The sequence below is a fragment of the Pongo pygmaeus genome, chromosome 5 (genome assembly GCF_028885625.2).
Source record: "Pongo pygmaeus isolate AG05252 chromosome 5, NHGRI_mPonPyg2-v2.0_pri, whole genome shotgun sequence".
Classification (NCBI taxonomy): domain Eukaryota; kingdom Metazoa; phylum Chordata; class Mammalia; order Primates; family Hominidae; genus Pongo; species Pongo pygmaeus.
In genome coordinates, this window is record NC_072378.2 from 88,891,477 (window position 1) to 88,908,253 (window position 16,777).

General features: G+C 40.5%; 1 protein-coding gene across 2 annotated transcripts in view; it reads right to left on the reverse strand.

Annotated features, from left to right (window-relative positions):
- RRAGD (Ras related GTP binding D) overlaps positions 1 to 16,777 on the reverse strand; it is a 54,523-nt gene that overhangs the window by 12,423 nt on the left and 25,323 nt on the right. For both annotated transcript variants that reach the window (XM_054491118.2, XM_054491119.2), the window contains exons 3-6: positions 9,996 to 10,195; positions 9,052 to 9,166; positions 7,491 to 7,633; positions 2,239 to 2,387 (exon numbers count right to left, since the gene is read on the reverse strand). In XM_054491118.2, coding sequence (XP_054347093.1) covers positions 2,239 to 2,387; positions 7,491 to 7,633; positions 9,052 to 9,166; positions 9,996 to 10,195 — 607 coding nt within the window. The remainder of the gene's footprint in view (positions 1 to 2,238; positions 2,388 to 7,490; positions 7,634 to 9,051; positions 9,167 to 9,995; positions 10,196 to 16,777) is intronic.

A 16,777-nucleotide genomic window follows, 5' to 3' on the forward strand; every position in this document is an offset into this window, starting at 1 on the left:
TCCTGTCTATCTTTAAAATTCCGTGATCTATTATATAATCTGTTCTTGTTTCTAGCAAGATGAAAATAAGGAGTAAAAGATGAACACCATTTAATTTAAAGTTTTGAGGCCAAAGGACACAAAAGGCAATTTGGTCAGTCAGGGTACACACAGGAAAAATACAGGACATCACTAAGCAGCAAGAAAATGTAAATTCACATAATATACCAGTTTTCAGTTATCAACTTTTAAAAATACTAATACCCAATATTGATAAGAACACAGCAAAATAAGTATTCATATTCTCTTCGCAGCATAAAACTGGAAAATCTTTCTGAAGAACATTTTGGTAATATGCATTAGAAGCCCCCAAAATGGGCCTACCCTTTTGATCTAAGTAATTCCACTTTAAATTTTTCCTTAGGAAACAACCAAAGATGCACATAAATATTTAGTGCAAAGGAGGTCATAATGGTATTATTTATAACATCAAAATCTAGAAACAATATAGATGTCTGAAAATAGAAGAATCTAATACAATCATTAAAATGATGTGGTTAAAAAAAGACGGTGAATTGGAAACATGTCTGTAATAATTTAAATGAAGGTTATAAAGTAGAATTCATCATACAATCTATCATAGTTCTTTTAGAAAATGCATATGCAAGAAAGGACTGGAAAAGTATACAGGAAATGTTAAGAGTAGTTATCTGAATGAGACACATCGATAATTATTGGTTTTTTGCTAAATATTATTTCCAAATTTTCTAAAAGAATCTATTACTTTTCTGATAAAAATAAACAATGTAAATTAAGTTTATATGGCCAATGAATTAGGAAAATTTCATGATATACATAAGTGAAATATATATAATATAAAATATAAATATTTTAATATTTATATTAAATATAAAACTATATTAGACAATATGGCCCCAGTTTTGTTGGAAGGAAGGAAAAAAAGGAATGAAGGAAGGGAGAAAAGGAGCGAGGGTAGGAGGGAGAGGAAATAAGAGAGGAGAGCTGGACGTGGTGGCTCACTCCTTTAATCCCAGCACTTTAGGATGTCGAGGTGGGAGGATCACTTGAGCCGAGGAGTTTGAGACCAGCCTAGGAAACATGGTGAGACCCCAATCTCTACCAAAAAAAAAAAAAAAAAAAAATCCAGGCTGTTGACATGTGTCTGTGGTCCTAGCTACATGGGAGGATGAAGTGGGAGGATCACTTGGGCCCAGGTGGTCGAAGCTGCCGAAAGCCATGACTGTGCCACTGCACTCCAGCTTAAGTAACAGAGCAAGATCCTGTCTCAAAAAAAAGAGAGAAAAGGAGAAAGAAAATCCCAGAAATTTACCATGGGTTTAGCTCTAGATGGTGAAATATGTGGTTTTATTCTACATACTTTCCTAAATTTTCAAAGCATTTTTAATTTAATGGGCTTATATTGCTTATAATATAGAAGAAAAAGGCTATTTCAGGATATGTTACTATTACATATTCAGGATATGTAACTATTTGTTGGAGATTTTTTTTTTTTACCCAACAAATTAGTAAATCATACCCTGTTACTAACAAAAGTCCCTAGCCGTATCAGTAAGCTAGGGACTTCTGTTAGTAACTTTTGTTTAGGTATTATAAAAGGGGGAAATTAGATTAATTGCTTTTGTTTCAAAATAAAACTGAATTTGATCCTAAAAAAAATTTGGTGGAGTTAAGTATATTCACGGTCTTCTCTTTTCGGAATCATGATGCCATCCCTGTGTTCTGAAGATTTAAGAAGTATTTTGAGGCTGAACAGAAGTCAAACCACCTGTTGTCCCCTCCTTTACATGGGAAGAACAAAAGATCACACGGTTACCTAAGACCTTCTAGAGGTGTGGACCAAAGTGGAGACCTCCACCCTCAATATAGGCTGGGAGTCTGCTCCCTGGTAAGAGACTTCATTCACAGCCTGGCAACAATGCCCCAGCTAGCTTCCCCCTAGCAGAGATGCCAAGGCCCCTGGGAGGATCATGGGGTTCCACTTCCACCTCGCTGCAATCGCAGACGCACCACTAGAGGGCAGGCCAGTTCACTGGCCCAGAAGCTGACACTGTGGGCAGGAGCCAGCCCAGCTCTGGACTCCAAGCCAAGGGGGCCTGTGACTGGCATCTGGAAGTTTCGAGGGCCATGCTGTTGTCCACTCACATTCAACAAACAATACATGCAGTAGCAGTCTGATGCTTCTTTTAATGCTTCTTTTAAATCACACCAAAAAGTTACCTTTTCTTTCAAAGCTTTCCTCTCTGACAAAGCAAACGAGAGCCAGGAACTTTGTCACCTCTTTTAAATAAAGCACGGTTGTATTATTAAGCTTTATGATGGCTGTGGATTCCTTGTCATAGGGGGTTCCTGCTCCATCTTCTTTGAGACTAAATGGGGACAGAAACCAAAACATGTGACCATTGAGAAAGAACTAGAAACTGTAAGCCAGTGACAGAGACCAGCTTTAAGCCACAAAAAGTGATCATCATAAGTTGTTTACACTTGCAGTGCCTTTCAGCAAAAGCTCTCAGAAACACACGGGCACAGAAACATACACAGTCCTCAACAGTCATTTCCCACTGACAATGAGTGGCTGTCTGCAGCAGCTGGGCCACTCTCCAGGCACCTGAAGAAGCCAGTTGAAGGATGAGGTTAGCTCTTCCCACCTCCGTGGCCAAGGGCTTCTTGTTTTCTCACCTAGAATAGCCAGGCTGTCAAAAGCATGGTCTGATGAAAGACTAAGAAAGGCTGAAGATATATTCCAAATTCAAGGAGTCTAAAGAGACCTGAAAGCCAAGTGCTAGACTGGATCCTGAATTGGGAAAAACTGCTATAAAAGATAGAATTGGGACCACTGGTAAAATCTGAATATTGTCTATATATTAGATAATAATGTAGCCATGCTAAATTTGCTGAACTGTGAACTGGTTCAACTTACTCTCAAATGGTTCACTGAAAAGAAATAGATACACAATATGTATTAGAAAAAGAGAGATGTAGCAAATATGGCAAATTGGTAAAAACTGATGAATCCCAGTGAAGAGTTATATAGGAGTTCATTTTACTACTCTTGTATATTTTCTGTAGGTTTGAACTTTTTTTCAAAATAAAGAGTTAAATAAGATATCTAGGTCTATTTGGCCAGGCACAGTGGCTCACGCCTGTAATCCTAGCGCTTGGGAGGCGAGTAGATCACGAGGTCATGAGTTCAAGACCAGCCTGGCCAATATGGGTGAAACCCCATCTCTACTAAAAATACAAAAATTAGCCAGGCACCACGTGGTGGCGCACACCTGTAGTCCCAGCTACTCAAGAGGCTGAGGCAGAAGAATCCCTTGAACCGAGGAGGCAGACGTTGCCATGAGCCGAGATTGCGCCACTGTACTCCAGCCTGGGTAACAGAGCAGGACTCCATCTCAAAAAAAAAAAAAAAAAAGATACATAGATCTATTTAAGAAAAGGTGTGGTGTGTAGACACAAATGACTTGGGTTTGAATCTCAGTTCTTTTATTTGCTAGCTATGTGAGCTTGGACAAGTCGAAAAACTTCTTTGAGCCTCAATTTCCTCATATGTACACTAACAGTAATTACTTCAAAGTTTTCTAATGAAGATTAAATGAAATAATGCATATGTAGCACTAAGCATGATGCTGAGAACATAAAATACACACTTATTATCATGGCTTTAATGACTGAAACTGGACCCTCTGAAGATACCTGTGTAATAAAAGAGTTATGAATCCTTTCCTCACAGGCAAAGGACACTTCCCTAAACCTTTTCCCCCTTACCTAAAACTGTACATAAATTTTCTGATTTATTTTTACTCCCCAAATTTATGAATAACTGACCAGAAATTTTACTTAATTGGAATTGTGTTAAACCTTATCACATTCACTGAGAACTAGCATTTATTAAAGCTTACTATGTGGTATGAACCATTCTTAGTTCCTAAAATGCATTATCCTCTGTCTGCTACAAGAATCCTCTAAGTTTCTAAGGAAACTGAGGCTAGGGGAAAATAAGATAACTTGGTCAAAGCTGACGATAGAGGTAAAGCCAGGACCTCAAACCTTAGATATGGCTAATTTCAAAGTTAATGCTTTAATCCTGTAAATACACAAGGGGGTAGAGTATCAAGCAAGATTTAATGAAAAGCCTGAATTGCACAGAGTATTTTTAGGAAATGTAGGTTTTTAGTTTTGAGAGTATTTTAAGCGGCCATATACATGGCCACTTAAAAGTAAATTGTGAGGCTGGGCACGGTGGCTCATGCCTGTAATCCCAGCACTTTGGGAGGCCGAGGTGGATCACCTGAGGTCGGGAGTTCGAGAACAGCCTGACCAACATGGAGAAACTCCGTCTCTACTAAAAATACAAAATTAGCTAGGCGTGGTAGTGCATGCCTGTAATCCCAGCTACTCGGGAGGCTGAGGGAGGAGAATCACTTGAACCCGGGAGGCGGGGGTTGCAGTGAGCCGAGATCACGCCATTGCACTCCAGCCTGGGCAACAAGGGCGAAACTCCGTCTCAAAAAAAAAAAAAGTAAATTGTGGAAGTTCGTTTTTTTGTTTGTTTGTTTTTTTTAAAGGATTAACTGGTTTTTTTAAAGGATGCAACTCACTATAACCTACCAAAACATTAAAGAAAAACCTTTTAAGTGTTGGACCTCAAATGTTAAAGATGCTTTAAAAGAATTCATTAACTTCCATTGCACTGTTTTAACTACTATATTTTAAGGCTCAATCTCTCTTGCTTATAAGTAATGTTCTGAGAACAAGAAACTGAAACATTTAACGTTTTACCCAATGAAGAAAATGGCATTTAAAATTTCCAAGTAAATACAATACTATATAGATATTAAACATTGTGTTTATTAACAGCATTTAATAATACAGGAAAATTCTCAGGTGGTAATGTTAAATGAAAAAAGCAGGATGTAAAATTTTGCATACAAATGTGATCTCATTATCCTAAAAATTACACATGGAAATAAGAACAAACTATATAAAATGTAAACACTGACTGTCTCTAGGTGGTGAGATTATGGGCTACTTTAATTTTATTCTTTAGACTTTTATGTATTTTCTGCGATGAGCATGTATTACTTTCACAATCAGAAAAAGGTAAACATTAAACAAATTAGAAAAACAAAGACTCCACCAAAAATTACAAGTAGAAATTGATGAGGTTTGCAACTGCAAAAACTGTTTTACTACTCAAGTTTTTCATCTATAAGCAATGAAAACGCACGAAGATAGAACATATTTTAAAGTGTGTGCGTGTGTGTGCATATATGTGTGTGTGCGTGTGTGTGCATGTGCGAGCACAGAGCTGCCAGCTGGGGCACAGCCTCAGTTGAGAGATTCCTGAGGCACCAGGTCACCTGATTCTAGGGCCTGCTGGTCTCCACTGGGCAGCTGGGGAGGGGCAGCAAGGCCTCCAGTTACAAGGCCACCTGCTTCTTCATTGCCTAAGAAGGCCCCAGGCTCTGCACACAACCCTGCCTCCTGCTGGTTAACAGGACTGGCTTGTTGCTGCTCCAGCAAACAATCTGAGGAAACCCCAGAGCCCACAAACCATCTGTGACCCAGACTGGTTCTTACTAAATCCTGTGGGTTCTCAGAACACTGTACTCCACCACAGAAAAACCAATCTGACAGCAAAGCCAGGCTGCCTCCTCCTAACCCCTCCCTCCCCATGTTTGTTTTAGCTGGGTAAAAGTAACTCTGATTAACATCATTTACATGAACAACTTACCACTTACATCTAATGACCATATGGCACAATAATGATCAGGCACATTGTTAAGCATGTGCCAGATTAATTGTGTTGTTCATTGTACTTGATTACCATGGCAATCTGCATTGTAATCAGGGTGCATTCATCTTCCATGACTATTTCAAGGTCACCCATGTAAACGGTTTAAAAATAATAGAATGCTTCAGGGCAGTAATCTTGGGCAATAAGGTCTATTTCTAATGTCAGCGTTTAATTATAACAGTAATAATAAATTATGGCCCCTACATTTATCCAGAGTCTACCAGGTAAAGGCACGTTATGAGCCTAATGATATTTTATCCTCAATACAATCTTGTAAGTATCACTTTCCGTGTGTGTGTGTGTGTGTGTGTGTGTATGTGTGTGTGTGTGTCTAACAGTTAACAGAGAGAATCCGAGCTGAGTGGGCAAAGGATTTTTAAGCAATGGAAGAGAGAAATGGAGACTAGACTCTCACAAAAGCTGACAAAGGAGGCAGAGTGTCAAGCTGTGTAAGGCAGGTCACAGGCAGTGAGTAAAGAGGAAGATGAGCAAAAGCTTTACCTCATCAATTAGATGAGTATGTCAGATACAATACAGATAGCAACACTTTAACATCTTAATAAGATGAACAACTAGTTCACACCTAGTCAGTCTGTACATCACCTGTTCAGCACATTTATAATTATGTAGAATTGTTTCTACATTGGGTAACATAATCAGTTTCCCCCACTCCTTGTTTATTTTATATTAAGTGTATAGAAAGCTCTGTTTTCTAAGAATGGTATGTTAACAGATTTTTTTCAGCAGAGGATCAGGAATCAGATCTGAGTTCAAATTCTAGTTCCAATCCTTACTGATAGTGTGAGCAAGGGTAAGAAATGTAACCACTCTGAACCTCAGTTTTTTCATCTGTAAAGTGAATACACTACAGGTGACCTTAAACAACACAGATTTGAACTGCCTAGGTCCACTTATACATGGATTTTCTTCTGCTTCTGCCACTCCTAAGACAGCAAAATCAACCCCTTCTCTTCCTCCTCCTCAGCCTACTCAATGTGAAGACAATGTGGGTGAAGACCTTTATGATGACCCACTTCCATTTAATAAATAGTAAATACATTCTTTCTTATAATTTTCTTCTCTGTAGCTCACTTTATTGTTAAGAATACAGTACATAATACATAACATACAAAATGTGTGTTAATCAATGATTCATATTATTGGTAAGGCTTCCAGTCAACAGTAGACTATTAGTATTAAAAGTTAAGTTTGTCCGGGGGGAAATATATGTGGCTTTTTGACTGTTCAAAGGGTTGGTACCCCAACCCCTGTGTTGTTCAAGGGTCAAATGTAATTCCTGCCACGTCGAATAGTTGAGAATTAAATGATAACCTGGGCACAGTCGCTCATGCCTATAATCCCACCTACTTGAGAGGCTGAGGTGGGAGGATCATTTGAGCCCAGGAGTGATCTATCCTGAACAACACAAGGACACCCTCTTGCTAAAAAATTAAAATAAATAATACAAAGCATGCAATGAGATTAGCATAATGCCTGGCATTTGCTCAATAACTGTTATTATTGCATGCTAAATGGTATATTTATTTATAGATTTCAGGCATTTAAGACAAAAATGTTAAAGTCAAGTAAGTAAATGTAAATGCAAAATGCCTGAAAGGTTATGAAGGAAGGATGGCTTGATTGTGGCCTTTAAGAATGTTGTACTTACCCATAAATACAAGAGATGTCAATAACCACATCTATCATATCACAGCAGAGCTCATAGGTCTGCATATCCACTGGAGTACTATCAGTTGCAATATAAATTTTACTGACCACATCAAATAGAAATGCCTTTTCAATTCCAGAATTCTGAAATTAAAAAAAAAAAGTTGCCTTAAAGCAACAGTCAACTTCAGACCATGTCATGACTACACAAAATTGAATGCCATTCTCAATGTAAAATACAAAATGAGCAAAACTCAAGTTACTAAAAATTTAAATTGTATCATTTTATTACAATTTAAACTTCACTGTCATATACTTCTCTATACTGGACTTGCATAAGAAATAAAAAGTAGAGGCCGGGCATGGTGGCTCACGCCTGTAATCCCAGCACTTTGGGAGGCCAAGGCAGGCAGATCACCTGAGGTCAGGAGTTCGAAACCAGCCTGACCAACAGGGAGAAACCTGTCTCTACTAAAAATACAAAATTGGCCGGGTGTGGTGGTGCATGCCTGTAATCCCAGCTGCTCGGGAGGCTGAGGAAGGAGAATTGCTTGAACCCAGGAGGCAGAGGTTGCGGTGAGCCAAGATGGCGCCATTGCACTCCAGCCTGGGCAACAAGAGCAAAACTCCGTCTCAAAAAAAAAAAATAATTCGAATGACCACCAATTATTTATTTTAGGTAACCAAATTGAGCAATATTTCCTAACTCGTAGAGATACACACCTGCAATTGGGAAAAGGCCAAGTAAAAATACTTTTACTGACTGTAAATTTTAAAATAAGCTTAGAAACACTAAACAAACACACTCAAAATTGTGTAATGACAGAGTAAATGTGAGTATAACCAATAGGTCTGCGTCAATTCAACTCAGCAGAGCCTACCTGGAGCTGGTGATGTGTAGGGTTCATTCAGTACATCATTCACAGCATATTAAACTTATAAAAAGCTATTCAACAGTCTGCGTCTTATCAATAAAGCCAAGTTTTATGTTCCCTACCTCTGGTGGGGCTCTATTAATATTGAATGATTGCCTACAGCTTGAATAAACACTCCAATTATACCAGTGAAGTGCAGGAATGCATTCGAGTAGTTAAATTTTATTTTTATTTTTATTTTTAGAGACAAGTTCTCGCTCTGATGCCCAGGCTGGAGTGCAGTGGCACAATCATGGCTCACTTCAGCCTCAAACTCCTGGGCTCAAGTACTCCTTCCACCACAGCCTCCCAAGTAGCTGGGGCTACAGGCATGTGCTACCACACCTGGCTAGTTTTTACATTTTTTTTGTAGAGACAGGATCTCACTATGTTACCTAAACTGGTCCCAACCTCCTGGCCTCAAGCCATCATAACGCCTCAGCCTCCCAAACTGGGGCATGAGCCATCAAGCTGGGCTGGGAGTTAAATTTTAAAGTATCTAAAAGAACACGTAGGAGTAATCTTTAAAAGTAATACTTAAATGACCTTGAAATGCTGTAGAAGCAATCAGAAATAAGATCTTTTTCACTCTTGCAATGTTATTTTCAAATTCTACAAGTGACTCAAACAGGAATATTATTTACTTACTGAGATAAAGATGTTCAGCAAATTCTCCAGAGTTGGGAGTTGTGGAATCAGTTTCTGAACCACTTTGCTAAAAGCTTCAAATATTGAATGATCATATATGCTTGTCAGATAAAAGCTGAAAGAGGAAACGGTATTTCATCATGTTTTCCCTTTGAATGAGGAACAGGCTGCTTAGGCTATGTCAAAACACCGGTAATCTGCCTTCTGTATCTATAGTCCTAACACATACAGTCCAGCCCCCTTCAGAATTTACAGTGACCTCGGTAAAAAACAAGCCATTCCTCCCCACCTCCCAAAAAGCCCGAGCTGTGCCTCTTCTCATCTGCTGTGCCTATTCTCATCTGCCGACTGGCAAGCTTACAACCGCAGCAATCTGTGTCCATCCCAGCTTCCTGACATTCTGCAAGACAATCCATGCCAGATCATCTTTACACAAGCCTCTTAGGTTGTCCCATTAGTAACTTATATTCTTGATATTGAAGCAACTGTTTTTTTTCCATTTCACAATTTACAAAATGATGCGTGTACTACCTCACAAAAAATGACAGAAACATTGTTTTCCTTTGTGCGGATTCCTATTTGGATTGTTTTCAGACTACTCCTTTACTTATAATTACAGATAGTATCTTTATCAAGAACTGTAAACTTTAGCATCAACTAACTACTAAAATTATATTCATGAGTTTTCTATAATGTGTTTCTCCTGTGAGGGGAGAACCTTAGCTTTGACCATTTGTTAAAAAACAAAAAAACATCGCTTTCACTAAAGATTAGCATTAGTACATGCAAAGCTCATTTTCCCCTAATCCTATCCATCTATAGCACAAAACAGGGTAAAAAGAAGGTAAATTACTGCCCATGCCAAGCCAATCATGGTGACTCCGAACCCCAAACTTGCTTTCTTCCATCCTTTATTGGGATCCTTAAGGGGTTTCTGTTCTCACCTGAGGTGAATTTTTTCTAATCCAGCATCTGCAAGGTCATCGTTTGCCCTCTGGTGAATATCTCTTTGGGTTTCAATTTTGTGGTCATCTGACAGACCATCCACTTTATGAATAAACACCTCGAAGTTGATGTCGGTATTCACTTTGTAGGCCCTGGTCACCGTGAGGTGGAGCCTGGCCAGGGCTTCCATGTAATCATCCTAGGACCAAAGGCAATGCCTGTGAGAGAAGGCCGCTTTGCTTCCTGAGCCTCCCACACACACACTCTTCACCTGGAAACCATGTGGCTGCAACCCCCCGAAATATGTTGCAAAGGTTCCCCTCAACAAGCTGGCTTCTTATAATTCCAGTGTGAAAACTTAAGTTCTGTTAACAAAGAGAGGAAAAAGAAAGGCTAAAAAAAATGCAGCTGATTTAGGCAGTTATGACTGAGGTTGATGACAGTCATAAAGATCAGAGTTGGCTGGGCGCAGTGGCTCATGCCTGTAATCCCAGAACTTTGGGAGGCCCAGGCAGGTGATCATGAGGTCAGGAGATTGAGACCATCCTGGCTAACACGGTGAAACCCCTTCTCTACTAAAAATACAAAATATTAGCCAGGTGTGGTGGCATGCGCCTGTAGTCCCAGCTACTCAGGAGGCTAGGAGGCTGAGGCAGAAGAATCGCTTGAACCCAGGAGGCAGAGATTGCAGTGAGCTGAGATCACACCACTGCACTCCAGCCTGGATGACAGAATGAGACTCGGTCACAAAAAGAAAAAAAAAAAAAGATCAGAGTTGCGGTTTCAGGAAGAGAAACAGACCCTACTCCACATAAGACCTTCCCCAGAATACTGTTCCTCCTAACTTTTCCAGTCTCTTGTGAACTGTGATGAACAATTAGAGATGGAGGCATGATACAGGCCACTGGGAGGGTGGGGAAGGAGCTGAGGAGCAATTTTAAGAACGACTGGTTCAGTGCAGAAGTCAGCAGACCACAGTCTGCAGGCCCTGTGCCTGTTTCTTAAAAGTAAGTTGTATTGGAACGTGCTCATTTGCTTTCATATTGTCTAAGGCTGCTTTTGTGCTACAATGGCAGAGTTGAGTAAGTTTCCTCTAGAGAAACTCCTCAGAGATAGTACAGTCTACAAAGCTTAAGATGTTTGCCATCTGGCCCTTTACAGAACAAGTCCCCTGGTCTAGAGGAATTGCCCCAAACAATACTTTTTTCTTCTTCCCATGTCTATATAATGAACACCTGTGTATTCATCTCTGTTTAAGAAACAAAACATCTACACAAAAGCTCTCTGTGTTTCTCCTCATCCTCCCAACCCATGCTATCCCTCTACCCCCTCATCCTCTAGAGACAACCACTATCCCAAGTTTAGTATTTATTCCCACTCATGTATACATTAATACAGACATATATATCCCCAAACATCACATATAATTCATTTACATTGTTTAAAAATGGAAAGAAATATTAAGTTGTGTGTATATTATAGTTTGCCTTTTTCATTCAACACTATGTCAGTGAGATTCACCTATGTTGAATGTTATGTGTAGTACATAACTACAATGCATTAGTTCCTTTTAATGGCTCTAAAAAACTTCCTTTTATGGATGATCTATAATTTATATTTGCCTGCTGATGGACATTTAATATTTCCATGTATATGTGATTACAATGATATATGTACAGTCTCATGTACATGTGGCTTACTCTTAAGGGTGACTTGTCAGGTCATAGGTAGGAGTGCCTTGACTGTACCTGGAAGTGTGTAAACAGCATCTGATGCTTCAGACCCTCACCAACAATTGGTGGTGTCAGATCTTTTATTGCCAATTTGAAGGGTGTGAACAGGTCTTGTTTTTATAGCAAAAAAAAAAAAGGAAAGAGATCTGTAGGACAGAATCTAAATGCCTTCCCCCTCTGCCCCACCACTTATGCCTCCAAACCTGGTAAAAACAGAAAGCCAATATAATTGGGGGTGTTTTCTGGCATTCTTCTATGCTCCAAACATCAATAAAAATGTATCCCTAGTCTCTAGGTAAATCAAATATTAATTATACAAATAGGAAACAATGAAGAGGGAAAAACCGCAAATGGAGTCCTTCCCATCCTTCACACTCTACAGAGTTGTTTAGAATAAAGGACAAAAGCCAGGAGCAGTGGCTTGCGCCTGTAATCCCACCTACTGGAGAGGACTGCTTGAGTTCAAGACCAGCCTGAACAACACAGTGAGACCCCTATCTATCTATCTATCTATAAAATTAACCAGGCTTGGTGGTGCGCACCTGTAGGCCCAGCTACTCAGAGGCTGAGGCAGGAGAATTCCTTGAACCCAGGAATTTGAGTTTACAATGAGCTATGATGGTTCCACTGTACCCCAGCCCATCCTAGGTAACAGAGTGAGAGCCTGTCTGCAAAAATTAAATAAAATGAGGCCGGGCGCAGTGGCTCATGCCTGTAATCCCAGCCCTTTGGGAGGCCAAGGTGGGCAGATCATGAAGTCAGGAGTTCAAGACCAGCCTGACCAACATGGTGAAACCCCGTCTCTACTAAAAAAATACAAAAATTAGCTGGGCATGGTGGCGCATGCCTATAATCCCAGCTACTCAGGAGGCTGAGGCAGGAGAATTGCTTAAACCTGGGAGGCGGAGGTTGCAGTGAGCCAAGATTGCGCCACTGCACTCCAGCCTGGGCAACAGAGCAAGACTCCGTCTCAAAAAAAAAAAAAAAAATTAAATTAAATGAAAGGCAAATGTCGGATGCTGGGTCAGCAGATTAAGCATTAAAAACTAAAGGTATTACTGTATGGTTCCACATAGATGAAATTCTAGAAAAGGCAAACTAAAGTGACAGCACTTCAGTGGTTGCCTGGGGCTGAGCGTTTCAGGGGACCACCTGAGAAAGGGCACAAGGGAACCTTTGGGGTGGTGGAAATATTCTATATCTTGAAGGAGGGGTGGTTACATGGTGTACACATTTGTCAAACCTGTTGAACTGTACACTTAAAATGAATGCATTTTACTGCATGTAAATTACACCTCAAGAAAAGTGTTATTGCTGTCTTTAACTGAGGAGGGGAGTTAAGGGAACATGTCTGTGAGCAAAACTACCCCATGTCAAGAGAGCATCACATCTCCAAAGATTGGAAATTGCTACTCTAACCTCCCTGCCAAGTATATAAAATGGTCTGATTACCAACTAACTGAAAAAGCAGCATGTAGCTACAAGGACTTAAAAAAAAGAAAATACTTGGTTGGTTAGAACAGAGGGATTGCAGGTGATTTTTCCCATTATTTATTACTTTCTTTGACAAATAAAAATTAAGGTAAAATACACTGCATAGTTTCTACTATGAAATTAGATCTGGGGATTATGGGCAGGTCACAAGCACCAGCACAGATCAAGAAGAAACTCTCTTTTGGATCCACAGCACATGTGCAATGGCTTCAGGAGATATGGTGCATTCTGTAGGCTGGGGAGTGGGGCTGGGGTGTCACCACAGATCATGGGAACCACTCTTGCTTTCATTCTTTTTTATTTTATGACATTCTGTGAGTACACATTTACTCCTGGGGGATATATTTATCTGGCAATCCTGTGACTGTAAGGAATTCATGAACAAAAAATAAAAATATGAGGAGTGAGAACAAAATAGCACTGCTTAGAAATAAAGGAAAGGGGCCAGGCGTAGTGGCTCATGACTGTAATCCCAGCACTTTGGGAGGCCGAGGCGGGTGGATCACGAGGTCAAGAGATCGAGTCCATCCTGGCCAACATTGTGAAATCCTGTCTCTACTAAAAATATAAAACTTAGCTGGGTGTGGTGGCTACTCAGGAGGCTGAGGCAGGAGAATCACTTGAACCCAGTTGGCAGGGATTGCAGTGAGCCAAGATCGCACCACTGCACTCCAGCCTGGTGACAGAGTGAGACTCCATCTCAAAAAAGAAAGAAAGAAAGGAAAGGACACTCAAGTGCTGTGGAGACACTTCCCTAAAGTTTTGATTTTCCTGTCAGTGCTTCTAATCACATTCCATAAAGATTCCTGCAAACATGATTTTTACACTCTGCTTCCAACTGAAAAGTATACTAGGTTTTGAAACTGCTTATTTAATTATTCCTTATTTTAAATAAATTACAGTAATCAACAATGCTTTTCCTACTGTTTATTTTTATGTGTGGTTTTTTCTCTTTTTGAGATAAGGTCTTGCTCTGTCACCCAGGTTGGAGTGCAGTGGCACAATCATAGCTCACTGCAGCCTCAAACTCCTGGGCCTAAGTGGTCCTCCCGCCTTGGCCTCCCAAAGTGTTCGGATTATAGACATGAGCCACTGTGCCCAGCCTTCTCTTTTTAAAAAGTGTAACTTTAGGCTGGGCGCAGTGGCTCACGCCTGTAATCCCAGCACTTTGGGAGGCTAAGGTGGGTGGATCACGAGGTCAAGAGATCAAGACCATCCTGGCTAACATGGCGAAACCCCATCTCTACTAAAAATCAAAAAATTAGCCGGGCATGGTGGCGGGCGCCTGCAGTCCCAGCTACTCGGGAGGCTGAGGCAGGAAAATGGCGTGAACCCAGGAGGCGGACTTGCAGTTAGCCGAGATCGTGCCACTGCACTCCAGCCTAGGTGACAGAGCAAGACTCTGTCTCAAAAAAAAAAAAAAAAGTGTACCTTTAAAAGATGAACTTCTCAAACATTCCTATATCTTTCTCTGCCCCACAAAAAACACCCAAGAGAAGAGCCAAGGATAGTATCATGCATCTGTAGTCCCAGCTACCTGGGAGGTTGAAACAGGAGGATCACTTGAGCCCAGGACTTTCAGGCTGTAGTGGGTTATAATCACACTTGTGAATAGCCACTGCACTCCAGCCTGGGCAACATAGTGAGACCTCGTCTGAGGAAGAAAAAAAAAAACTTCAAGAAACAAAATTAAAATAAAAAACACATTTACCAATCTAAATTGAAGGTCTGCCTTCAATTTAAAAATAGGCAGATGTACCTATTTTAGCCACATTATAACCATATTAGAAACACCTAAAATAGATGACACTGTAAATTTGAATTCCCATAAATGCAAATTGCTATGTAAGCACAACGTGGTATTTAAGTAAGTACTTACTAATCCATTGTCTTGAAATGATGAGTCATCTGGTTGGAAATCTACTCACCCATGGGTGGGACTACTACAGCTACCCAGTTCAACAACTACAGAAACAGCTGCTGCGTGACTTAGGGAGAAAAATGGAGCTTAGAAGAGAGAGATGAGCATGACATCCCTGGAGCCTCCCCTTCCCTACAGCAGCATGCACACACCCCATCCACTCCCCTTGAGCTCTAAGCTCCCTAATTTATGGTGCTGGCAGACCTGAGACAGTAAAGCAGGGGATACTGCCAAGACCACAGATGGGCCAGAAAACAGGTCAGTACAAGTGGGACAGTCAGGAAAGCAGCTGCTGACAGCAGGCCCTGGACGTGGTGCAGATAACACACGCGTTTCTGGGTAGGCCCATGGGAAGAGAGTAAACTGCTGATCACAGATCAGGCATTGGATTTGAAGTCCCCCTCCTCCACACCCCTACCAAAAAGGAAAGGAAGAACCCTTCTAACCATTGGCCATGCTCCCACAGCCATACATGTACACAAATGCAGCCACTTGGAACTGAGAGGCTTAGTTGAAAATTTTGTTATTATTATTTAAACAGGCACCTAGTTCCTGAATGAACTTACGATCCTCTCAGGCATGGGGAGTCTACTCAGAGGATGGTTCTCGAGCATGGGCTCAGATTGATATTATCGGGAATAGTCTTTGTAACACTTCAGCCCTAACAGCTCTGGTGCTCCTAGAAAGGCCGGGTGTGTTTTGCGGGGCGATGCACAGCCGCAGCTGGCCAACCTGTCTCACTGTGGGTCCACAGTTCCAGGGAAAGGGCACAACCTGAACCTCAGAGTTGGTTCAGTGCATGCCGAGAAGGGCTGATGCCATTTATTTCCCCCCAGCTGCAAAAGGGAGCCCCTGGGGAGCCTTCAGGCTGGGCCATATGTCATGGGCACTTTCTAAGAGCCCCAGATATGGATAGTTTGGAAAGCACCAATGCCTCTATCCTGCTGCACATCCCCTTCCTAAAATGTATCTGCCTGACATGCAACTGTGGTCCTACTGTCCCCCTTTGCCTCCCCTTTACACCAACTACAGTAGAAAAGCCCCAGGATATAAAAAACCCAGGGTGCCAAGGAGCCAATGTGGAATGCTAGAAAAGAACCTGATACAGGGAATGACTTGTGACTGGGAACGGGGCTCTTCAAAGCATAGGAAACGGGTTCCCAATTCTTTGCTTCCAACAAAGTGAAAGGAGAACCTACTCCGGAAGCCTGTTGTTAAACTACTAAAAATAATTTTTCATGATAGAAAACTTGGTAATTTAGGGGATATAGCTTGGAAGGAATCTGAATAGCAGGATGAATGCTAGAATAAAACTCACCTCATATCCACCTACTTACTTATGTGAATAAAGTTTCTCAGTGCTTATAACTATATAAACAGAAAACAAAAATGGAACTGATGCCAAATATTGTCTTATTCAAGCATGGATATATGAAGTGGAAAAAATATCAAATATCCATCTTCTGAAGAGGGATATTTATCTCAAATTTTACTTTTTATATGTAATAATCACCTATAAAATACATAATTATATTATCTTAAGCAATAATTATAATAATTTATTTCAGAAGAAAAATTTTCACACCTAGAACTTTATCTTCATAGGAAATAATAAACAGTTTAAAATGTAAAT